We start from the raw sequence: 24,180 nt of genomic DNA on the forward strand, positions 1-24,180 counted from the left end.
AAGCCACCAGCCTTAGGCCGACCTCCACGACCTCCGCTGGGCCACGGCAGCCCCGCCCCGGCTTGGCACACGCTTCAGTCCTCAGTGCCTGGAGGACACAGGCGGCCGCCTCGGGCCTCCTCAGCCATCGCCCACCCCTCGCCGCTTCACCGCTGGTCAGCCAGGCCGTCTCCCCACCCCGCCAGGCCTCCGGGCGGCCACCGTTAGTCCGCGCTCCACGGGTGTCCACTGCCCACTCACCTGTTCTTGTCGCCCGCCTCGGGCTCGTCCACCTCGTCGGCGCTGCAGGTGGCACTGGAGTCGCTGTCCTGGGGGGCACCCGAGCCCTTGGCTGCAGGGGCTTTGGCCGCAGGCCCGCCGCCTTCCTTGCTCTCCGTCTTGAGCGCCCCCTCGGGTGCAGCCTCGGCGCTGGCCCCCGCGCCCCCCCTGGCCTTGTCGGGCCCTCCCTCCTCCGCAGGCTCCTCCTTGCACCCACTCTCGGCCAGCTCTGTGGGGGGCGCCTCCCCGGAGTCTTCGATCTTGCCCACATCCAGGGCCAGCTCTGGGGCCACGGGCGGCTTCTGCTCCTCCCCCTCTTCCACTGGGGTGGCCACGGCGGCCTCTTCTTCCTTCTCCTCTTTGGGGACCAGAGGAGGGGGTGCGGTGGGCGACGGGGAAGCAGGAGGGGGCGTGGGCAGACCAGTGGCCTCAGGGGCAGCCGCGGGCTCCGTGGGGGCCGGGGTGTCCTCGGGCGGGGGGGTGGGGGGCTCTGCAGGCGGTGCGTCGGGGCCTGGGGCGGGCGTAGGCTTCGGCCCGTTCTGTCCCGTGTCCTTTGAGGCCTCGGTGCGGGGGGAGGGGACGCTTTCCGTGTCCGAGCTGTTGTTGACCGCGGCTGTGGGGGGAGAGCAAGGAGGGGTGAGGACACCCAGGAACAGGAGCAGCCCCGGCCTCCCCGACCGGCACACCCGGCTCTGGGGAAGAAGCTCAGGGGGGCTGTGGCCCAAACGGCCCTGAGGCGCCCCCACATGGCCCCCCAGGCGGAGCCCCCCCAGTGCCTGCTCTCATGGCGGCCTTCTCCCGGGTCACTCGGGAGCCCACAGCCTCACTGACATTCCAGCCCAGGATGCTGGAGGCCGGCACCCCCAGAAGCAGACCTCAGGCAGCCAGGGTGAGGGCCCTCGTTCTGCGGGGAGCTCCATGTTCTCATGAGAGCCCCTACCCCTCACTGGAGGCTGGCCGGAGAAAACTCAGCACCCCTGGCTTCCCATCTGCAGAACGGGGAGCGGCAACCCCCATCCGCGGGTGAACGAGCCAGGACGGCCAGCACAGGTGAGGCCGGGGCCCCTGTCCATCAGGGGCAGGACGCCCACGGCTGGCCCCACACTACTTCCCACAGGCCAGAGACACAGCGGGTGCACCGGACAGGGCCAGGGACCTGGGCCACGGGCCTGGCTCTGCAGCCTTAAAGCCACTGCAGTGATTAGGCTGGGTCACCACCGCCCCGTTCTCAGTAAAATGGGGGCACCTGAAAACCCCACACTTGCTGTTGGGGAAATTAAGCCAGGTAAGAGTCACTGGTGTTGAGTGTACCAATCTGCAGGGGAGAGCCAGGGAACAGCATGGGGAACAGACCCTGCACTGGGACGGGGGGCAGAGGCATGCTCACAGAGGTGGGGCCCTCGCAGAGGACAGTGATCTCAGGGTGCCCCCCGGCCCGGCTTCGTTCCCAACCCCAACCAGACGTCTGTGTTCATACCTGGGCCGCTGCATTCCCCTCGGGGCGCCTCGTTCCCAGAGGCGTGTGAAGCTGGAAGGAAGAGAGCAGGGTCAGAAGGCAGCGGTGGGGAGGGAGAAGGTGGGTGTGGCCGGGAGACGGCAGCCAGCTTGGGGGCTCTGGGGCTCTGCTGGTCAGTACCCGCCCGGTCCGGCCGATCCTCATGCCTGGACCCTCCTACTCCGGTCACAGCAGCCCCCAGTGGCCTGAGCAATGCCCGCGCCGGGGTGGCCTCGCGTTCCTGGCTCTCGGGGCCCTGGAGCAGGGTGCTGGCCCCTGAGCGGGGGCAGGCCTTTGGGTGGCGCGCCCCCACCTCACCCGCAGACACACAGCCAGGCCGTGGGCTTGCAGGGGCTCCAGACAAACATCCCTCTCCCTTTGCTGTCCCCACTGCCCTGCCTGGCCTGTCCGCCTCCCACCTCCCTTGCAGGCCCGAGCAGGGCCGCCCCTTTCACAAACAACCCAGCAATAGCAGCACGGGCTCCTGAGGAGCGGGGTCCGTGCTGGCACATGGAATCCTCAGGAACCCCCAAGCTGGGGCCATCCCCCCGTCCAGTGTGCAGATGAGGAAACTGAGGCACCATGAGGCGGAGACACATGGGCTGTGCTGCTCGGGAGCAGGGCTTCCCGGCCCACCTGCCCCCCCGCCGCCCCTCCCCTGCTCACATGCAGACACATGGGGAGAGGGAGCCGAGGTCCCCCCAGAGGCGTAGCCCACATCTCAGCTGCCTGTTCACCGTGTGGAGCTTAACGCTGGGCTCTCCCGCGAGAGGCTGGTCTGCACTGGGAGCTCCAAGGCGAGTGAGGCCTGAGGCTTCATAGGGCTGGGGCCCCCCAGACATTTCTGACTCAGTAGGTCTGGCCGGGGCCCGAGAACCAGCCCTTCTAACAAGTTTGAACCCCGGTCAATCCCTCTCAGGCCAACTGTGCTACTCGGCCCCGTTTCCTCCTCTGGGGAGGGGGCACAGCTCCTGCCCCCCAGGTCCCGAGGACGATCCCAGGGACACGTCTGAGGCTGCCGTCCTCATAACCATCATCGCCGCTGCAAACACGGAAGGAAAGGGGCGCTCCTCCCACCCCTGAACTGACTCATTTCCAGCCTGAAGCCTCCTGGGAGGGGCCCGGGCACCGGGGCTGTTTTTCCCAGATGGTTCCACTGGGACACCCTTGGGCCCTAACCCAGAGCATCACTCCCCTCCCCATGTCCCCTGTAGCACGCGTGCTGGGCAGAGCCCCGGCCTCCGGCCACACGACACCCAGGTGCAGGGTCTCCCCGGCCCGGAGCGGTCTCCCCGGTGGCTCGGAGCCCCCAGGGGGGCCTGCAGGTCTCAGCTCCGGCCAGACCAGCCCCCACCCAGCAGAGAAGGGCCCTCCCTGCCGAGCCCGGGCGACATAGCCCTCCTTCAGGCAGCTTCTGTTCGGCTTTAATGCCGAGCCGACCTCGTCTTCCTGACCCCCAGCTGCAGGCCGGGCACCTTCCCCGGACCCTCCCATCTCCCGGGTCCTCTCCGTTCCCGACAGCGAGGACCACAAAAGCGTGCAGCTCCCGTCGGACGCTGGCCGGCCCTCCAGCCTAGCCGACGTGGGGGAGGCAGGAGCCGGCGAAGAGGCCGGACTCAGTTCTCCACTTGAGACAAGTGACTGAGCGGCCTGACTCCCCGTCTCCACCAGGAAGCAGGGTTCAGGTGGCAGCCATGCTGTGGGCTGCCGGGGCTCATCTGCACGCCTGGCTGAGCCGGGGTGACTCACACCTTCCTCCCCACGTTGGCAGGAGCTCGGGAGCTTAGGGCAGACAGGCAGACAGGGACAGGAAGGAGCCCCAGGCAGGTGGCAGGGGAAAGAAGGCTCCATTTACCAAGAACTTGAGCTGGGGCTGCTCTGGGCCAGGCGAGAGCAGGAGAGACAGGGATGATCAGCCCAGCAGCGGCTGGGTCTTCGGGGGCAGGGGCTGAGCCCAGGAGAGGGAGAGGGGTGGGGGTCAAGGGCGGGCGGGAGCATGGGCCTGGCACTGGGCAGCTGCACCCGGGGACAGAAGCCGATTAACACTGGAACTGATCTCCCCGCCGCCCTCAGCACCCCCCGCCCCCCCCCACGGTCCCCCTTAGAGGCGGCCAATGCTCTCCCAGGAGGACCCAGACGTCTCAGGTCAGTTCGGCCCCTGCCGCCCGCCAGCCTCACCTTCCGTCTCCTCTGCCATCTCCTCCTCGTTCCCGCTCACGCCCGACGCCTCCATCTCCTCATCCTCCGCCACCGGCGGGAAGGCCGCCTCCTCGCTGGCGGCAGCAGGCACTTTCTTCTTCTTCCTCCGGGCGTTCCTCTCCTTCTCCTAGGACACCGGGACGGCGGCAGGTCAGGGCCTGGGCAGCCAGCCGGGAAACCCCCGTGCCTGAGTCCTCGCAGACGTGACGTGACAACGGTCACTCCAGCGCGGGGCGGGCCAACCCGCTTACCCACAGAGGGAAGTGGCCGTGACACCCGTGGGGCGAAGCGAGTCCAGCCAAGGGGCAGCGAGGCCCGCGGCCACCCACGGCAGCTGACCAGAGGGCCAGCAGAGCGGGCCTGCCTCACCGCGACCTCAGCAGCTCCACGCTGCGAGAGAACAGTTGTTTAAAGCCGTCGTGTGTGATGCTTTGTTGTAGGAAACAGGAAATGAACAAGCATCCCTGCACTATCCCCCCAAAACCCTAGAAGAGAGGGGCCCACGCCAAAGTGACATACAGCCGCTCCCTACGGCCTGGCTGGGACGGGCCTGGGGGTGCCCAGGCTCCGGGCCTTGCCCAGGGGTGGGGGCGCTTTCTGAGCTGCCTTCTTCCTGAGCAAGCAGCGGTCCTCAACCCCGGCTCTGCCGCCCAGGAGGCCGGGAGGAAAAGGGAAATGTCTGCCCATTAGTCACGGCCTCCTTCACCCATGCTCGGCAAGGCCGCAGCCCGGCCCAGTGACCACCCCCACCAGGCCCTGCCTGCCCCCAAGGAGCTCTTCTCCCGAGCCCCGCTGCAGCCCAGAGGCTCAAGCAAGTTGTGTGGCGTGCGGCTTCTGTGGGTGCGGCTGAGGGAACCCCTTCTTCCCCAATCTATTTTCAGCAGACTGTGACTCTCTGGAGCTTGGAGCTGGGTGAGCGGGGGACCAGCTGCGGGGGGTGGGGGCCAAGGGAGCTCCGGAACACTCAGAGCCTCGGAAGGAATCGAAACAGGAGATGCTGGTGACCCTGGCGCGCTCGTGAGCACCCGCCACGTGCCCGGCCCTTTCAGGGGCTCATGACAAGACCTGCACACGGCTCTGCCCACTGCTCCTGGCTCCGAGCTCTCCAGGGGCTCCCCAAAACCCCTGAAATCACCCCAAGTCCTCCTCCTCACCAATCCCCACCACGTAGCCTGGCCTCTGCCCACCCCTCACCCCCTTGGTGCCGCTACTAACACAATGCCCTCCTAATGCAAAGCCTTTCACGGCCCTGGCCACAGGGCCTTTGCACGGTTGCTTCTCTGCCTGGACATCCCTCTCCCAGGGACCCGTGACTCACTTCCACCTGGGCAGCACCCAGACATCGCCTTCAGAGAGGCCTTTCCTGCCACGCATTCACGGCCTCTTCACACCACAATCTGAAACGATTTCTGTGTTAATCTGCTCCCCAAACTAGACCTAGCCCCTCAAGGGCCGGCGTCGGCCTGAGTGCGGCAGCTGTCCTCCCTGCGCGCTCGGGGCAGTGCCCGGCACGGAGCAGGCGCCCTGGAACTACTTCCTTGGATGGACACTGGCTCAGAGCGGCAATGATGCCTGCCTAGACCGCGCGTCTCAGGAGCGAGGGGGTCCAGGTGGAATGCAGGACCTTCTGCCTGGACCATCTCTCTTTGTGAGCTGACGGAGCCTCAGGCGGAGGAGACAACAGGGTAAAGCAAGGCAAGGCGGGCCCTGGCTGAGCCGTACAGACCAGGAAACAAACAGAAGCTCCGCAGAAGCGGAGCCCCAGGGCCTGGACTCACAGACGGGAGAGAAGGGTAACTTCGGCCATCGGGAGGGGGAGGGAAGCCCTGGGAGCACTGATGCCAAACGTTACATAACTCTGGGACGAGCTCCGCCCGCCCGCCGCTCTGGCTTCCTGCTGACCTCGCCCGCTGCTAGGCAGGGGCCAGACCCGGTGCGAGGCAGGAGGGGGCACCCACTGACCCTCTGCTCCTGCTGCTCCCTCCTGCCCTAGCCGAGGGCGACACGTCTTCCTGAGCTCGAGATGGGCCGGGGCCAGAGGTGGCTGCGCTGCTTTAGAATTCACAAGGACCTGCCCCTCCTGGGGCCCCGGGGCACGGGGGGAGGGCAGAAGGAAGAGGTCACCAAGTCAGCCGTGTCTCAAGAGCCTGCTTGCATTCTCCGGTGGCGGGGAGCTCGCCCCTACATCGCCGGTGGCAACCACCAGGGCGGAGGGACCCCGTCTGAGCCCCTCTCCCCACGATGGGTCCCAGCTCTGCTCCTTCGAGGCCCCCAGACCAGCCTCGCCGTCCGCTGCGCCCTTGCTCTTTCCACCAGTGGCTGCCAAGCCCACCTATCAGCCTGCGCAGAACGTGGCCCGCAGCCCCGCTCTGGCCCGCTGCATGTGGTCACCTTCCAGTGAGTTCCTGCCGCCACACCCAGTAACAGGGGAAGGGCCCAGGAGCTGCCACAAAGAGGCGCTCCCAGCCCCCTGCGCTCCCCAGGCCCCAGCTCCTTGTGGCCGCACGGCCCTCACCCGAGGCCTGGCCGTGGGCGGCCTCGGGACCCGCTGTGTGAACATTCAGGGTGGGAGGGAGGACGCGAGGTCGCTAAGGGCTTCAGCTGCTTTTCACTGGGACCAGAATCACCTTCTCTGACACGGGCACCGCCCACGAGTCCAGCCCGGCGGGGTGGCCCACAACGACCCCCTCTGTCCCCTGGAGAGACTGTCGGCAGGGAGCCCCGTCTCACCACACCGGGGCACCTGCCGCCGCTCCCTCATACAGCGGGAGCTCCATAAAGGTCTGCGAACAGGAGGACGCCCCCAGCACTTACTGAATGCCGCCCGAGCGCCTGGCACTGCCCTTTACAGAGACAGCCCCTCCCCCGCGCAGCCCTTGGAGGGGCGTCGAGCTTCGCTCCCACCCTGGAGCGAGGAACCCAAGGTGCAGAGCAGCGACACCACGGACCTGTGGGCACGTTCAGGAAATGGCAGAGCTGCGGGGAGCCCTCTGCCCCGAGCCTACCCCCACCCTCTAGGAGCTGCCTCTCTGAACTCAGGGGTGAACCAGCCCACCTCTCAGTCAACTCCTGCGCAGGCATGCTCCACACCCAACTCAGAGCGCGGCGAGCTCCCCGCCACCCCCCGCCCCGCCATGGCCATGGCCACCACCACGGCCACCGTGGCTCACACTTGCCCATTCCATTCTGAGTTCCCGTCATCCCACAGCCTGTGGCAGCAGGGCATTCCCGCTTCACAGGCAGGGAAACTGAGGCACCAAGCAGCCATGCTGCTTGCCAAGGCCAGCAGCTAGGGAGGGGCAGGCTCCGGGTTTGAACGGGGGTCTCTGGGCCCAGATTCCTGTGACTGGGGCTCCTGCTTGCATTGGTTAGGGGAGGGCCCCTCATGCCCTTGAGAAAGAAGGGGGTCAGTGGCAGCCTTACAATAAAATCACGGCAATGACGTCACCACTGAGCGGGGAGCCAGGGCAGCTCTGAGCACAGCGCCCACAAGGCCCCCCAGTACTGGGATGAGGGCCCTGATGACTCCCCCACTTTATAGAAGAAAACAGAGCTGGGGTACTGGGACGCTGGCACCTGACCCACATTCACCCCCAAAACCAAGCTGTACGATCCACCTTGCTGGGGGCTCTGGTCCTCCAACCCAGCTTGGGGGTACCTGGGGGCTCAGCAGGGCCATGTCCTGGGGCAACCTGGAAGGTGAGGCGTGGGGCCCTACAGGCTGACAGAGGGGGCGCCGACACCCTACAAGCCCACATGTCTGCTTCCATGGACGCCGGCTGGAGTGGGGGTGGGTGGAGGGGAGGAGAGGGGAGAAGGGGGTGGGGGCAGCGGGAGCAGGAAGAGATCTGCCCGGGGCGCTCCTTAGCCCTGTGATGCCCCACGGGCTGCCCTGGCTTGGGAGCCTCGGCCCTCACTGAGCCTTCCTCCCTGTGGACAAGAGGGTTCCGGAAAGCCTGGTGCACCAGGAGCTGCCTGAGCACCAGGGACAATCCCGGGGCATCTGAGCAGCGGCTGAGAGGCAGAGGGCGTGCTGGGCTCAAGGCGCAGACGGGCCCGGCAGAAGCCCGAGGGCAGAGGCCTGGGACAGTGCCCCCTGCAGCCCACATGGCCAAGGGGCGTGTCTCCCTCTGGCCTGTGCTGGTGCTGCGTGGCCTCAGCGCCTGCTTGCCCTCTCCGGGCCTCTGCATACGGCACAAGGGGGCGGTTCGGCACTGCCTTCCAGGACAGGCTGCGCGTACTCCAGACCCCAAACAGGAGCCTGTGTGGGGGCCGGAGAGCAGGGGCTCCAGGAGAGGAGAGCCGTGCGTCCTCTCCTGTGCCTTCCTGTCTATGAGGGAGCATGAGGCTCCACAACTGACAGCGAGGGGTTCAGAGCCCAATTCAGCTGCTGAGGAGCCTAGCTGAGCCTCAGTTTCCCCAGTCCTGGGGGGGACGCTTGGCAGGTTGCAAGTGTGCCAAAAAGGAGAGAGGAAAGAAAAAAATGAAAGAAGCTGAGGCCGCCCCCAAACGGCCCTCGCTTCCCAGGAACAGCTGTGGAGGAAGCGGGTGCTCCATGGAGACCATTTACACGCTTGGCGAGGCCAGCCCGCCCCTTCTGCGCTCCCGGAGGAGGGAAGGCCTGGGCCTCCCCTCGAGCTCCCGGGGGCCAAGGCCAGCCGGGCCTGTCCTTCCCTCCCGAGGCGGCCCTAAGACTGCGAGGTCCGGCCGGGTGGGGGGACACTCACTCAGGGCTCACAGGCCTCTGGGTCTTCATTCCAATGCTCTGACTGCCTCAAATCCCTGGTGAGTCAGGGCCTGACCCCACACTCCAGGCTCCGGCCTCCACGCCCAGCCGCATTCAAGGCCCCCAAGGTGTCTGATGAGGAGCGCTGGGGCGGGGGCCCCAGAGGGCAGGCCTGCGCACCCGAGCCCGAGGCAGGCGACGGCCCATCCGACCCTGCCGCCACACGTGGCCGCCGCTGAGTGCGGACCGAGGCCCCAGGCAGGTCCCGCTGGCAGCTGGCCCACCCCCTGCTGGCCCGGCCGGGCAGTGCCCTGGGGACTCACCATCTTCAGCTTGTGCTGCTGCAGGATCTCATCCAGGTTCTGCCTCTTCTTGTAGTTGAAGTAGAAGTTCTTACACTGAGACACCGTCTTGGAGCCCACCATGCGGGCGATGGCCGACCAGTTGCGGCCGTGCTCCAGGAGACCTGCGCGGGGCCGGGGCAGAGGTGAGGCGCGCAGGGCCCGCGCCCTTGGCCTGGAGGGCGGAGCGAGCCCGAGCAGAGAGCGGACGAGACGCGGGTCCGAGGCTCACTCAGTGCAAGACCCCGGAGGAGGGGACAAAAACGGGGGCCTCACATCCCAGCGGGCCTGGGAACGGGGAGGGGGCAGGCGCGTGCTCACCCTGGGTGAGCCCCACTGAGGCGACCGTCGGGATGCTGGGGATGGAGGTTGGGGCACAGGCCCCGCGGGTGCCTCCCCCACCCCAGCTGTTGTGACCCCACGCTGACACTCGCTCGCAGCTGCAGACGCGTCCTCGGGAGACGCGGCTGTTTTCCAGCCAGGGAGAGGAAGGAAAGTGTGAGCAGGGGAGGGAGGATACAGCCCGGGGGGGTGAGCAGGGCCAGGAGCCTCCACACCCAGGTTAACTGGTCACCCCCAGGGCCCAAAGTCTCCCGTGAACACCTACAGGCCTGCCCTGGTCTGGGGCCCCCGGTGGGTTCAGGGGCTGAGAAAAGGTCCTCCCCTCCCCCACCAAATCACAGTCTCCCGTCTCCATGAGCCTCTCATAGACCCAGACCCCTGAGTGGGGAGAAACCCCAGGAACTGACAGAGACAGACCCCACCTCAAACCCTGTCATAAAGCCCCCTGCATTCCCAGCGCTGCGGCCTCCCTCCTACTTTCAGTGCCGCGGCCAAGGCAGAGACGCGGCCCCTGCGGCCTCCTGGGGTGTCTCGAGACCCGGGTCCCGGGCCATCTGCCCACTGAGCTCCAGCACACGCGGGCACACGCGGGCACATGCAGGCACACCAGGCACACGCAGCTCCCTGAAGTTCCATCTGCCGGCACTGGCAGCTAGTATGGGGTCAGCCCGGCTGGTCGGGTCCCCACTTCCAGGCGGCTGGGGCTGGGGGAGCCGGAGGTGGGCTCCAGACTCCAGGGGCCGCCGAGCGGGACCGGCCCCCGGGGCGGCAGGTGAGCCGCCAGGTCGGCATCAGGTGGCTGGGAACACAGCGGCCGGGCCCCAGAGCCAGACTCGTCATGACTAAGGAGAGGCTTCCCAGAAGCGGGTTTGAGCCATCTTCCTCGGACTGGATGGAGCCGCAGCGGGGCAGCGGGGCAGCGGAGGCAGGCCGGCGGGCGCGGGAGCCCGCGTGCCGGCACTTCCTTTCATTCATTCACCCTTCACTCACTCACTCCAGCGCGGGCAGCTCGCGCCACACCAGCTCTGACACACGGGGGCTCAGCGGTCACCGGGTCGCGGGGCCAAGCAACCCGAGTCGGCCGAGTCCTTCCAAGCCTCAGGCTCGCCGTCCAGTGGCCCCGGGATGGTGAACAGTGGGCCCGGGGACTCCCCAGGCTGTGGGGTGGACCCGGGAGCTGGGGGTCGTGGGTTCCCCGGTTCTCAGCTCCGCCGCTAGATCTGGCGGGTGGGGCGGTGCGGGATGGGAGGCACCTGCTCCCTGCAGAGGCCCCGGGAGCCACGTGGCTGCAGGGCGGCTCGGCAGGGTTCCTCAAGGACAGGCGTGGAGGGGAGGGTTGGGGCGTGGGATCAAGTGTAACTCGGCCCCTGACCTTTCCCTGCGCCCGCGCCAGCAGCAGCTGCCACTTCCACGGACCTGGCGGAGGACGACGAGGACGCGGGTTTATTTATATTTCCCCCGCCGGGGCCAAGACGGCCCAGGCAAACACCCAGGCCGGAACCCTGGGCGGGCGGGGGCGGGTCTCCCATCTGGGCCTCCGGGGGTGGGGGGGCTGGCCCCCAGGAGGGTGACATTTCCACCCTCAACAAACAAATAAGGAGGTGGCCCGGAGTGCAGTTGGGGTTTGGGGTGCCAATCATCTAATCGTCTCTACTCGTGGGAGCAGGAGCGGATGGGGGGTCACCCAGTCCTTCCTGTAATCGTGCGGCTTGTGAAAGAGCCCGACAGACAAGCCGTGTGGTCTCCCCCATCCCTTCTGCCCCAGGGCCTCAGTTTCCCTCGTAGCCACGTGCAGGGCTGTGCCCTCCTCTGGCTGGCCGGGGTCCCTGGGGCAGGCACAGAGGCCCCAGACCCCTCCTGGCTCCTGCTCTGGGAGCCCGGGACTAAGGCTACCGGCGCCGGGAGAAGCACTTTAGACCCCACGGGACGGCAGAAACCACCCAGATCAGACGGGCTGAACGACCCCCAGCCCCCACGCCAGGCACCCCCTGGAGAGAGCGCCCCTGAACACATGCCGACCGAGACGCTCAAGGCCACCCCAAGCGCAGACGCAGGTCCTGCCCTCCCTCTCAGAGAAGCCAAGTCAGAGCGTCAGAAAGCCGGGAGGGAGGGCACCCAGGGAAGGCGGGGGCCCCACGGGAGCAGAACTCCCAAGTCCCCTATCCCAGCTGCCTGCGGCCACAGCCCGGTCTCCGCGGCCGCCCCCAGCCCACTCCCCAGGGCCACTCACATCCTCTCATCTGCGTCTCCCCCTCGGCCAAGTTTTCCGGAAACATAGGGCTTGCGGGATGCTCCAGGGAGCGGGCTGGGAGCAGCGGGCGGGAGGCGGAGGCTGGGCGGCCGCGGTGCCGGCTCTGCGCGGCTCTGGCTGGCGTCTGCTCAGGCTCAGCTCAGCCTCACATCCTTCTTGTCCAAAGGCGCGGAGGGAGGGAGGGAGGCGGGAGGGGGGAGGGCGGGCGGGCGGGCGGAGGCTGGCTCAGCGAAGGGCGGGGAGCGGCTCGTCTCCGCGGCGGCCCGTAGTGGCCAGGGCTCCTCCAGGAGCGGCCCCCACCCCCCACCCCCGGCTGCCCCTGCAGCTGCGGCCGGGAGAGGTGCCCTTCAGGACGGGGCCGGGAAGTGGTCAGTTGTGCGCTCGGTGCCCCGTGCCAGGCGTCACCGGGACACAGAGTCCGGGGCTCCTCCAGGCACCAGTATGCCCGGCTGTGGGTGCTCAGCCAGGGGTGCCGGCTGGGGGTCTCCAGACCCCCCCAAAGCCCGTGCTGGGTAAAACCCCAAGTCCCAAGCCCGAGGGGGCAGCAGTGCCCGGCAGCTGTGCACTGGGCTCGGCTGGATCTTCCTGCTGTCTGACCCAGGAGACGCGTCAGGACTGAATGTGACCTCCAGACGGAGGCTCGCGGCGCAGGCGGGCGGGGGAGCGTGGCAGAAGCCCAGGTTCGGAAGGGGCGGGCCAACTTGGCACTGGCTCCCCTCCTCTCTCCCCATCCGTGGCGGTGGCGGCGTCAGCAGCGGTAAGAACAGATGAGGGTTCAGAAAAACAGAGCCTCTCCACCCGGCAGACAGGGAGCAAACAGCTCCTCCCGCCGTCAGCCCGCCAGGCCCACCTGCGGTCTGCCCCACCGGCTGTGGCTGCCGCGGCCAGGCCCACGGCCGGCCTGGGGAGGGGGCTGCACCCGCCTCCCTGGGCCGTGGGTGGGCAGTGCTGGTGCAGCGTTCGGGAGGAAGCTCAGATTCAGGCGAAGTGCAAACGAGCTCTCTGAAGAGGCCGAGCAGGGAGGAGGGGGGTGTGGGGGTGCCCGGGGCTCAGGGCGCGGCAGGGCTTCCCTCTCTCCCCGGTGGCCCTGGCGAGCGAGCGGGTCTGCCTCCGGCCAGGCAAACACCTGCCGCTGGTGGCCCGCAGCTCCGCAGGGTTGAAAGTTAACCGAGGCGAACTTTGGAGCACGGTTCAGGGCACGACTGTTTTCTCCAACTCGGGGTTCATTGACCCGCTTGCCCCTTAGCCCTCAGCTTTTCCATCCTGAGGAGCAACAAGCGCCTCCAAAGCGTCCCCCACCCTCCCGCCTGTTCTCTGGCCTGTGCCTCCCGCCTTCACCCACATCCCATCCCAGCTGTGCCAGGGAGCCACATCTTTCCATCCCAGTCCCAAGAGCCATTCTTGCAGGGAGGCCCGAGGGTGCCAAGGCGACTGTCACGCCTCTGCCGAGAGCCTCCCGATGACAGCCCAGCGCTCCTGGGATAGAATCCACGGCTCCCGAGGCCACGCCACGGGGCCCGCCCTGCCAGCAGCTTTCTACCTCCAGCTCTCTGCTCCAGCAGTCTCTCCTCAGAGAAGCCTCCTTGATCACCTCTCCAGAGTCGCCCCCAAGGCACCCCACCATGACTGAGTTTCAGTAACTCCAGATCAGCTCCTGCTCCCCAAAATTAGCTACTTTGCTTTACTGTTCGTGGACTCTGGCGCCTGCTCCCCAACATGCCGGGCACTGAGAAATGAACAAAGCTCTGGACACCCCAGCATCTGAGACTGGGGCTCACTGGGCCCCACGACATCTCTGCCAGGAGGGATTCCCAAAAGGTGAGCGCCTGGGGGCCTCCCCGCAGGGTGCCCTGGACCCTTCCCAGAAGAGGCCAGAGGGAGCGGCCACCTCTGGTGCGCAGGGGCGAGCCTACACACCCTGCCCCGGTGCCCAGACGGGCAGGCCTGCCAGCGTCCCCTGCGGCCTGCATTCCCCGACCCCACTTCAAATTTCTAAGGAAGGAGTTTCGTTCTGAAGAGTCGGGAGCAGGAAGTAGGCAGTGAAAATGACGAGGACGGGGGAAGTCAAGCCAGCGGGTCTGAGTCAGTGAAGAAGGGGGTGAAGGGGCAGGGGTGACCGCAGGGCTGGCGGCGGGGGGGCTTCCAGAGGGGGAGCCTTCCTGAGGGGGCCGCCTGGGGCACCCCTTTGGGGAGCTTCCAAAGCACCATATGTTCTCACAGGAGCCATGAGTCACCCCAGAAGCCTCCGTCCCCACCATGCCCCTGTCTGGATTTCTCCCTAAGCAGGGTCCCAGCTGTCTCCCCTTGGGGTTTGCAAACCTGCACCGACAACCAACGGGCAGCTCAGATCAACAGAGCGCCTAGCACCCCGCCGCCGTCCATCTGCAGGCTGGGAAGGTCACGGCTGCTCTCTCCGGAAACCAGCATCCCCTTCCCAGGAAAAATCTGACATCCCCCATCCCAGCCAGCTCTGCCCAACCCCGAGGTCTCCCGCCGGCGAGAGGCTCCCCCGAAACCACCAGTTCCAAAAGAACTTCAATTTGTGAAACAAATTTTTCTGCCCAAAACACTAGCAAAGGAGGGAGGAACCGCCAGCAGACTCAGTCCTGAGTCATGCACTTCCCTGTTTCAGAAACCCTGAGCCCTGGGGGGGCGCCATGGCTGGGCCGCCCCGTGCCTGCCAGGCTCGCTCTCAACAGGACAGCCTCGGGGCTGAACTTGGGCTTGAACCTACCTGCCCTCACTCTTGAAAACAAGCCTCTCCACCTACTTTATCTCAGTGTCAGCTGTCCTATCTGCAAACCAGAGGTGGCCGGGAAACGCCAAGTCTCTGCTCGGTGCACGCTGAAGTACGTGCTGGTGGAGAAGGGCCTCACGGAGCCCGGGGTACCTGCTGGGTGAACCCCTCTCCTCACTGCCCTCGGCTCTCAGTTTTCTAGTCTACAAAGCACAAGCGTGCGTGTGCAGTGTGTGTGCACACCTGTGGTTGTGGGGGGCTCATGGAGGAGCAAGAGAGTGATCCACGCAAAGTGCCCAAACCAGGCCTGCCCGGGAAGGGCCGTGTGGTCGGGAGTGTGACTCCTGGAGCCACGGTTGCCCAGAGATGCCTGGATTTCGCGTCAAGGGCACTGACAAGGAACAAGAGAAGGATCTGGACTGGCCCCTGTGTCTGGCTGACCCTGGGGTTCACTGAGACACCCCGACTTTTTCCTCTTGAACCGCCCTAGCAGCCTCCCTAGGTGTCCTGGTTGGGAGGGACAGGCCCAACCATGTTACTTCGGGGCCCCTCTCCATGCAGCCTCTGGGCGGTACCACCTGACACTCCTTAGCCACGACATCCACCCCTCCCTGCCTCCCACTGGGCCCGGTGCCTGCACCCTGAACCCGGTACACGGGCCACCCGGGGGCACAGCTGGCAGCCCCGCACCTGCACCCCCAGACCACACTGCCTGCCATGGGCCTCGGGGGCTGTGCGCCTGCTGTCCAGGTCGTGCACCCCGGCAGCGCCCCTGTCTTGAGGGGGCAGAAGGCCCTGAGGCTGGCCACCTCCAGGCTCCCTGGCTGGGGGTTCGCACCTCCCTTCTCTCCCAAGACTTTTCCTCCATTGAACCATTGAGCTGTGGTGCAAACAAGCTCGGAGAAAGAACAGCGATCGGTGGTTTCTCCCTCACTGTCTGTGAGAGCGGGCGGGAGGCCGGGCAGCTGGGGTCGGCCTGGGCTCCACCAGCCTCATGGGCCCCGCGGCTCCTCCCCAGGAGCCTCCCTGTCCTCGCTCCCCTCCCTGGCCAGGCCACTTGAGGCCAGGGAGGGGCTGGCAGGCCAGAGCTGGGCCCGTGCCTGTTCCTGGCCTGTGACGGTGACAGGGGCTTCCCCACCCTCCACAGCTGGCGCCCTGCCCTCCAGTGGGGGTGGGGGCTGGGAGGAGCCGCCGGCAGAGCCCGGGCCTCCCGCACAGCTGGGTCAGGACTCGAGCCACGCCAGGCTGACCTTTCCCAGGGGAACTGGAGCCTCACATCCCAGCGCAGAGCCTGGCCTGCCCCTCCAGCCCGGCATGGCGCTGGGCCCGAGGGCGGACAGCCAGCTCCCTGGGGCTGTGCTGCTCCTGGGGAGGCTGCTCTGCTCATGCTCAGTCCCCAGGCACCGGAGCCCCAGGCGGCAGCCCGACCAAGCACACAGACGGCAGGCCCCCCTCTCCACCAGGAGCCCTGCAGCTCCTGCGCCCCCGGCCCCTCCCCTCCCAGGCCATGGCCCACCCCAAGCCTCTAGAGCAGTAGATCCCAACCCGGATCCAAGCCCGTAGTGGCCAGGCCAGGGGTGCGGCAGCCTCGGCCTCAGCCGCTTCCCTCCGTTCCTGGGTTTCAACAGCTTCTTACTTGGCACAGGGCCTTTGGACGTGCCATTCCCTGTGTCGGGATGCCCTTCTCTGGCTCATCATCTGATCGACGGAAGCCAGGCTTGTGGACTCACTGCTTCAACCCGCCCCAGACCCACTCTGTAAGCAGAGTACCGGGGTTCAAGTCCCAGATTCCCCACTAAACCGTGTGGCCTCAGGTAGCTCTGGGTCGGTTTCCTCATCTGCCTCCCTGGCTGCTGGCGATGAAGTGACCTGCTACACGTAAAGCCTCCAGCAGTTGCTGGCAGCCGGGAACGCGGAGTTCCTCACTACCCTCTGCTTTGGGTGTCAGCCCAAGACCCCCCTCCCATGGGGGAGAACATGGAACCTTCTTCAAGGGTCACCTCACCCCAGCCCCCTGCCGATGTGCAGAGGACAGGAGGTGCAGGCTCAGGTTTCACAGGCTGAGCCTCAGCTGGAGACCTGCCGCGTGTGATCCTGGGGAGCCCAGGCCCATCGGAGGAGGAGGGGCCGCCGGGCCAGGCTCTCAAGCTAGGGAGTCAGCTGCAGGGGGGATGGGGTGCCTGAGACTTCACTGCCCTGAGCACTTCATAAAGGTGGTCGTACTGGGCTGGAAAGTGTCCCCCCAAGCCCCAAGATTCATGCCCACCCAGAACCTCTGAATGTGACTTTCTTTGAAAGAGCATCCTGATAGGTGGGATAATGCAAGGATGCGGCCACGAGCCAAGGCCACGAGGACAGCGCCACCGGAAGCCAGGGGAGGCGGAAGGACCTCCCAGACCCCTGCAGAGGGCATGGCCCCACCCACACCCTGGTGTCAGACCTGTGGCTCCAGAAGATAACTGCCCTTGTTTTAAGCCCCTAAGGCTGTGTCCTGGGAAACTAACGCTGCTTGCGACACTCCGACCCTCTGACTCCCGCGGCACAAACCACAAACGAGGAAACAGACACAGAGAGATTGGCTGACTTGCCAACCCCTGGAGTGTGGGCACATGCCGGCTCCCCCAGTGCACCCTCCTGGCCATCTGCTCGGCTAGGACCTGCCCTTCCTGGAGGGACAGAGGGGGCAGCTGCTAACTCAGCCCCCGGGCAATGGGAGGGAGCCAGGGCAGGGGCTGCGAGACCACAGGGGCCACGGTGAGGGCCGAGGACAGCAGCGTGGCCTGCGTGTAGCCGCAGTAGGCAGGGTTCTGCACAACGTGCACCGTTACCAAGGCCTGGCGGTGCGGACATGGCAGCGTCCGTCACACGAGGGAAGGGCAGACCACAGGGCGCGGTGAGTCCACACGCCCAGACTCCACGAAAGCAGCCGCCTGGCAAACACGCTGAGTAGGGAGGCAGGCGCGGGGGCAACGACCCCTCCAGACACTGAATGGGCAGAGCCACAGAGACGGAGTGGGCGAGAGCGGGTGGTGGGGCTTGGGGAGTGACTGGGGAGCACGGGTTCCCGCCTGGGGTGAACGAAAGTCCTGGAACCAGAGAGTGGCAAGGGCTCAACAGCCCACGGGCGTAATCACGCCCCAGACAGAACCGTGGCCCTTCAGGTGGCTGCCGTGCTCCAGTTTCTGTGACGCGTGTTTGATGAGAATTGAATGAAAGGGGAAATCCCGCCACATCCCCAAAGCCTCCGTGACACCTCACAGCGAGGGCCACACCAGGACCACGAGAGACAGCAGCGCGGCCCCTAGGGGCTGCCGGAGCCTGAGCTGCCAGCGAAGGCCGCACCCTGCCAGCTCCAACCGTGGAAAACAGAACTCGGACCTTCAGTCTGGGCAGCGGGAGTCCAGCGCGCCCTCCCCCAGGGCCAGGGCGGGCAATGGGGTGTGCCCTGCAGGGAGCTGGGGTCCTGTGGGCATGCTTGGTCTGGGGCTACTCCCGGGCAGATCCTGAAACTTGGGGGCACGGTTCCTGGGCCTGCCTCCCTCCGTCCAGCCTGGGATCTCAGCACCAGCCGGACCTGCTGTCTGCATAAGCGCCTGCCACGTGCCGGGTCACCTTGGAAAGGCCGCTGTGCCCCCAGGAGCTGTGCCCGGGGCGCTGGTGCGGGCAGCCACTGTCCATGGTGGCCGGAGCTGGGGCTGCCTCGCTCCAGCCCCTGTGCAGCAACTTAGATCCGGGCTCCCCACAGCCTCCCTCCTCGCGTCTCTGACCCACCTGTCAGGGTCAGGGTCAAGGCCACCAATCTCAGCCCCCGCTAGGCCCTGCACTGGCACAGGGCCCCCCTCACGTGGTCCACCCCAGGACCGCCCTGCCTGCTCTGTCGCCTCCTGTGGCCAACCCAGGCGCCCCCCCACTTCTCAGTCGGGGAAACAGACCCGGAACCCGCAGGCAGTTGGCCCTGTGCCCCCACGGAGGACGCGCTCGGCCTCTCCCGGCCCAGGAGGCTGGCCCGCCCCGGGCCGCGGCCACACACAGGCGTGAAGGGAGCCGCCGCGCGCCGCACGCACAGGCCCTCACCTTTCTTGGCCGTCTCCATCTCCTCCTCGGTCCAGCGGGAGCTCTCGTTCATCTCCATGGAGGCTGAGAGGAAGACGGGGCGGTTGGCAGCCGTGGCGAGGGCGGGGGCCGGTCGCCCTCCCACCAGGTCTGGCCTCTGCACCGCAGAGGTCACTGCAGTGCCCATCTTATAGGCGGGGAGCGGGTCATGACGGCCGCCTCTCCGGCTCCCCACTGGACGCAGTGAGCGTGGGGGGGGCGGCGCTTCAGGGGAGCGTGGCCTCGCTGAGGGCGGGGGGCAGCGGCTTCACTGGCCTCCACTCCGCTGCGGCACGGCCGGCTGTCCCGGGAGACGAGCCTGCCCACGGTGGCTGTCACATCCAGGGCAGGCCGCACCTGTCACGGGAAGGGCCGGCCCGGTCTCTGCCAGGACATGCCCGTGAGCCCTCTGTCTCCTGAGTCCCCCCAGTGTGGCCCATGCTGTCAGGCCATGGAGGCCCGAGGAGGCAGGCCCGAGGGCCAGCTTCCGGGACTGGGTGCCGGACAGCACCTGACCCAAAACGTGCACTTGACAAAGGCTGGCTGACCACTGAAGAAGGCTCTGACAGGAGGGGGTGTGAATGAGCAGCTCAATCAGGAGAGGGAAGAACACCCTTGCTCCCAGGGAGCCCTGCTTCCTGCTGCCAGCCCAGCCCTAGGGCTCGCATCGTCCCCTCTGGACGCCCAGGGCTTGGTTTCCACCTCACAGACAGCTCCAACACCAGCCTGGAGGCCCAGGGGAACTTCCCCGAAAGCCAGACACACTTCTGGAAGGGGCCCTCTTCTGGCCCAGCATGCAAGCACGCCGTCACCAAGGGGCGGCTGGCAAAAGCCTGGGAGCCACCAGGGATTTGTGGCTAACAGGGGGCTGATCTGATTCACTCCATGACTTCATGGAGGCAACGGCCCTTCCCTAAGCCGCCAACAGTCCGTCTATGAAATGGATACAGCTCACCTCCCACGGGAAGGGGCCAGGTGCCCAGCACAGCACAGCTGTGGGGAGGTGGGCAGCTGTGAGAAAGGAAACATCACCTCCATCAAGTTCCACACTGGGAAATCATCCCATGGCTGGGCCTCTGCCCAGGAAACTCAGGCCCCGGGATGGGGGCTCAGCAGAGGAAGGCCAGGGGGCCCCAAAGAGCCAAAATGGTACAGACACAAGCTGGCTGCCCCCCTGTGGCTGAACTTGGGAACTGCTACTCGGTTCAGCCCTCCCGGGCCTGGGCGTCAGAGCAGCTGGGGATGGACCCCTGGAGCAGAGCAGAAAAGGACACCAAGGCAGGCACCCACAGCAGGGGATGGCGGTAGCCGTGGGCCGGCCAAGAGCAGCCAGACCTTTGGATTTAAAAACAAAACCAGCGCCTGGGTTCCCACAGGAGCTCTCCCGCTCTGGAATCACTAGGGCTGACAGTCCTTCCCCGTCTGTGGTAGCTCTTCCGCCCACAGTGTCGCCCAAGGGCTCGCCCACAGCCGGCCGGTGCAGACAGGGCCCTGGGACTCAGGGCGGGGTGGAGCTGCCCCAGCTCACGCCGCCCGCCCGCCTGTGCCCGCAGCTCACCCAGCTCGGCGCTCTGCTGGGGGGTGGCGGCCTCCTCGCTGTTGGCCTCGTTGGCCATGGAGCGCGTGATGCGGCCTTTGCGTCGCCCCTGGCTGTTGGCGGTTTTGCGGCCTTTGGAGGCCACTGCCTCCTTCTCGTCATTGTCCTCCCCGGAGGTGTCGTCCGTCTTCTCCCTAAAGGCCAGCGGGAGACAGGGCAGCCGTTGCAGGAGACCTGCTCTCTGCAGCAGGGGGGCGCTGGCCACCAGCTCTGCGGACAATCTGGATGCTGGAAGAGCGGCAGGCTGGGGGCAGTGCTGGGGCCACACAGGGGAGTGTGGCCTGCAGGTCAGCTACTTAGCAAAGGCAGGTGTGATCTGGGGCTGTCGTGACGGTCTCCGGGGGCGCGTGGGCTGAGGTAACTAGCCCAGGCTATTTCACTCCCGGGCCGGCGACCTGCAAGACCACGTCACACACCACACGCAACTGCCCTCCGCTGTCTGCCCGCAACGCCCCGGTGAAGTGCCCGGAGCCGCTGGGAGCTGTGGGCGAGGCCACTGTGGGCAGGGTGCGGGGGCTCTGCTGGGCGGGGTTCTCGGAGCGAGGGCTCCGCCACCCCAGCCAGGTGTGTGGGGGCGCATGTGACCTCAGTGCCCGGCTTTCTCAGAAGCCACGCAGGGCGCAGGGCGTTCACCGTGGGGCCGCTTGGATTCATCACCTCTGCCTCCCCATTCATCTCCCTGAAGGCCTCGCTGGCGTCTGGGGCCGGGAGGGTGCAAGGAAGCAGATGTTGTTTGAAGCCACATTCCTGAGCCCATTCCAGGTACCTGGCGCGAGGCCCGCCTGCCCCCCTAGGGCGCACTCCCGGCTGGCACTGGAGGCTGTCACGGCCTGGCGCGGGGCCCTGCCTTGATCCGGGAGGCCTCCCCCGCACGGACAAGCCCCTCAGGCCCACAAGCCCCCCAGCCCTCAGGAGGCAGGAGGGGAGGGCGGCAGGGCGCCACAGGCACTGCCCGGTGCCTGTGCCCAGGAGGGGCTGCGAGGCGCCATCAGTCTCGAGGCCTCCAGAGGGTCGAGACAGACGGGAGGGCGGGGGAGGGGCGGCGCGGGCTTCCGGAAGGGGCTGTCAGAGACAAGCAGAACACGCTTCCTCTCCCAGCAGGCAACCTGCAGATGCCAAATCGCGAGTCCTCGCTCGCACACCTCCACGAGGGGCCGCACCCCAGAGGAGCGGGCCCAGCCCCCAGCCCCCGCCCCCGCCCCCACGCCGGGGCCTCCCTTACTTGATCAGCTCCTCCTTGTCGTTCTCTGCGTCTGGCTTCTCCTCCTCCTTCTCCGCCTCCTTCTCCTTCTCATCTTTCTCCTCCTGGTTGCTCCGGGGCATCTGCTGCTGCTGCTGCTGCTGCTGCTGCTGCTGCCAGGCCCCAGCAGGGTGGGGGGAGAACACGGGCAGGTGAGGCGGCACCTGGCACCTGGCGGCACTGCGCCGGGGCCGGGGGCGCTGAGCTAGGGCCCGCGGCCAGGCCCTGCGGGTGTGAGCTGGGCAGAGGCCCTGCGGACGACCGCCCGGTCGGAGGGGCGGGGTGAGGGCAGAAGGCGGAGGCTGTGTGGCTCAGGGTCAGGCCGAGCCTCTGGGCTGCTCACCCCTGAAGCGGGCTGTGCAGAGGGCCCCGCTCGCCAGGGCCGGGCCTGAAGTGAGGCTGCATGGAGCACACTGGGGCCCGGGCGTCCGCCTGGGCTTGAGGGGCAGAGGTATCCACACCAGGGGTGGGGCCCTCCTCAGCAGGGGCAGGGGACACACCTCTGACACCCCAGCCCCGCCCTGACAGAGCACAGTCACCCTCCCTGCCTCAGCCTCCATGTCCCTAAAGGGGCGGGCAGGGTGCCCCCAGCTCCCTGCCTCTCTGAGGGCACTGGGGCTGGGAGGAGGCCCGGGCGCTCTGGCTTGGTTTCCTCCTGGGCCCCCTTCACAGGGGGATCAAAGGAGCTACCGTGCTTTCATCTCCCGAGAGGTGAGGCAAGGCTGGGCGGCTGCCCCTTCCCAGCGAGACTGGGGAGGAGTCCTCCTGCCCCCACCGCGCCCCACTTCCTCTCTGCCCCCCTGGTTTCTTTAAAGTGCACACGGATTCTCTGGGCCACCCCAGAGCTTTCCCTGTGGCAGCAGCTGCCGCACCACAGCCTCTTTCCATCCCGCTGGGCTGAGTGAATGGACACAACCCACCAGAGCCCGTGGCTGTGTGGGGCCTGCAAACCACGGTTGGCCCCAAAGCCGCCTGGCCACAACCCCCCACACGGCCCTCGTCTGGCTGAGGCCGAGCGCCGGGCCAGTGGGAGGCGTCCTGCGGACCAAGGACAAAGGGGGCACTGCTGTGCCAGACCAGCCCCTTCCCCAAGCTCCCCCTGGTTTGTAAGGGGGTGGAGCAGTCTCCTGCCCCCAACACCTCAAACACTCAGTGGAACCCCTGCAGGCCAGCCCCCCTGGGAAGGACAGTGGAGCCTCCCGGGGCCGCCCTGCAGTGGTGGCGAGAGGCTTCCAGCTGCTTCCAACGCGGGTCCTCACTCCACAAGGCCCTGGCATAGGCAGAGGGGTCAACGGGAAGCAGGGGCAGGACCGGGGGGCTGCGGGGCCTGGCGTGGCTGCCTCCCTCCCCTGCCAGGCTGGCCCAGCTTCTGCGCACTCAAAGCCCAAAGGCCGGGGCGAGGGCAGGGCTGGGGCTTTCCAACCGCAGGGAGCGTGGCGTCTCCCCAGGCTGAGGGCCCCACCAGCTGCCGCTTCCACTTCCTGTTCTCCGGAGCATCGGCCACCATGCCCTGGGCCTACCTGGGAGGGCACCGGCCTGGGGTCTCGTCCTAGGCCACCGAGCAGGATGCCCCACAGAGCACCACCTACCCCAGCACGGCCGGCAGAGGCGGCTGCACCCTCCCAGCACCCATGCACAGGGCCTGGCCTGTGCCCCCACCCCGCCCGAGCTGAGAGCCTCCAGCAGGGGGTCCTCTGCCAAATTCTCGAAAAGCCTCATGGAGAGTGAGGGAGTCCCCACCCTGGGCCCATTCAAGGCTCCCTGAGAGCCTGCTTGGGCCCGGCCAGGCCCCTGACCCCCACCCCACAGTCACCCATGTCACAGCACTGGACACATGGGTCGGGCATCTCCAGGGCGCCCTCCCAGCAGGGCAGTCAACTGCTGTTATTGGGGTTCCCTCCCAGCAGGGCCACACACACAGACCACCGGGAGCGGCCTGGGAATTCCTAATGCCCAGCCCTCCCCCCACCACCAATCAGGGCAGAATTTTGGGGTAAGATCCCTTAGTTAAAATCCCCAGGTTACTCCAAGAGGCAAGTTGAGATCCAGAGCTTCAGACTGGGGGCCCCGGGGGAGACTTTGGCAGGGGGTCCCTGGGTTCCTGCCACGGCGCAACAATCTCTCCACGAGCCCCTGCCCTGCAGCTTGACGCGGCCCGAGGGTAAACGCGCCAATGAAACCGAGTTCACAAGGCCGCAGAGGGCGCCCGACCAGACCCACGGTGAGTTCTCATGCCGAAGGGGTCCTGGCCGAGCAGCCAGCCACGGGGGCCCCGCAGCCGCACAGGCAATCACGGGTAAAATCGAGAATCAAGAAACACTCGCCAAGCACAGCAAACATCATTTCATAGCTGCGCCCTCTCAACAGGCCGGTTTACAGACGAGGACACAGAGAGGTTAGGTGACTTGCCTGAGAACACACAGCATTTCCGAGCAGGAGCGTCTCGTCAGGTGCTTGGCCTCCCAGGACCTCCTCACCCGCCATTTACAAGGTGACCTGTGCCACCTGCTTGCTCATTCCCTCCTCAAAAGCACTCGGAGGCCCCACGGGGCACCAGGCCACAGCAAGACGGGGTCCCCAACCACACAGAGCCAGCTCTTCAGCTGAGAGAGCCGTGTGAGGGAGATGCGGAGGCACAGCTCTTGGGGGGGGGGGGGGGCGGGCGGCAGCGCCTTGCCTGGCCGTGGGAACAAGGAGGGGCCTTCCAGGTGGACACCTGCTGTCCCGGGTGAGCGGCAAACTGGACGTGGTTGGGAAGCCCAAGCCCACACATGCAGGAGGCTCCAGTGCAGCGGCGGCCAGCAGGGCCTCCTCGGAGGGGAATTTGGCAGAAGATGGAGGGAGGGTGGGCAGCTCCAGGAGAGAGTCTTAAAGGGCGGAGTCAACGGTCAGAGGGGAGATG

General features: G+C 66.9%; 1 protein-coding gene across 11 annotated transcripts in view; it reads right to left on the bottom strand.

Annotated features, from left to right (window-relative positions):
• NCOR2 (nuclear receptor corepressor 2) overlaps positions 1 to 24,180 on the bottom strand; it is a 159,875-nt gene that overhangs the window by 33,122 nt on the left and 102,573 nt on the right. For 9 of the 11 annotated variants that reach the window (XM_054695417.1, XM_054695419.1, XM_054695422.1 and 6 more), the window contains 7 exons: positions 21,261 to 21,394; positions 20,000 to 20,172; positions 18,424 to 18,486; positions 9,002 to 9,144; positions 3,932 to 4,079; positions 1,736 to 1,786; positions 241 to 871 (listed from right to left, as the gene is read on the bottom strand). In XM_054695417.1, the coding sequence (XP_054551392.1) occupies positions 241 to 871; positions 1,736 to 1,786; positions 3,932 to 4,079; positions 9,002 to 9,144; positions 18,424 to 18,486; positions 20,000 to 20,172; positions 21,261 to 21,394 (1,343 nt within the window). The remainder of the gene's footprint in view (positions 1 to 240; positions 872 to 1,735; positions 1,787 to 3,931; positions 4,080 to 9,001; positions 9,145 to 18,423; positions 18,487 to 19,999; positions 20,173 to 21,260; positions 21,395 to 24,180) is intronic. The other 2 variants (XM_054695425.1, XM_054695423.1) reach the window with 2 other exon arrangements.

Source organism: Talpa occidentalis, unplaced genomic scaffold (genome assembly GCF_014898055.3).
Source record: "Talpa occidentalis isolate TD23 unplaced genomic scaffold, MPIMG_talOcc4v2.1 talOcc4.14, whole genome shotgun sequence".
Taxonomy (NCBI): domain Eukaryota; kingdom Metazoa; phylum Chordata; class Mammalia; order Eulipotyphla; family Talpidae; genus Talpa; species Talpa occidentalis.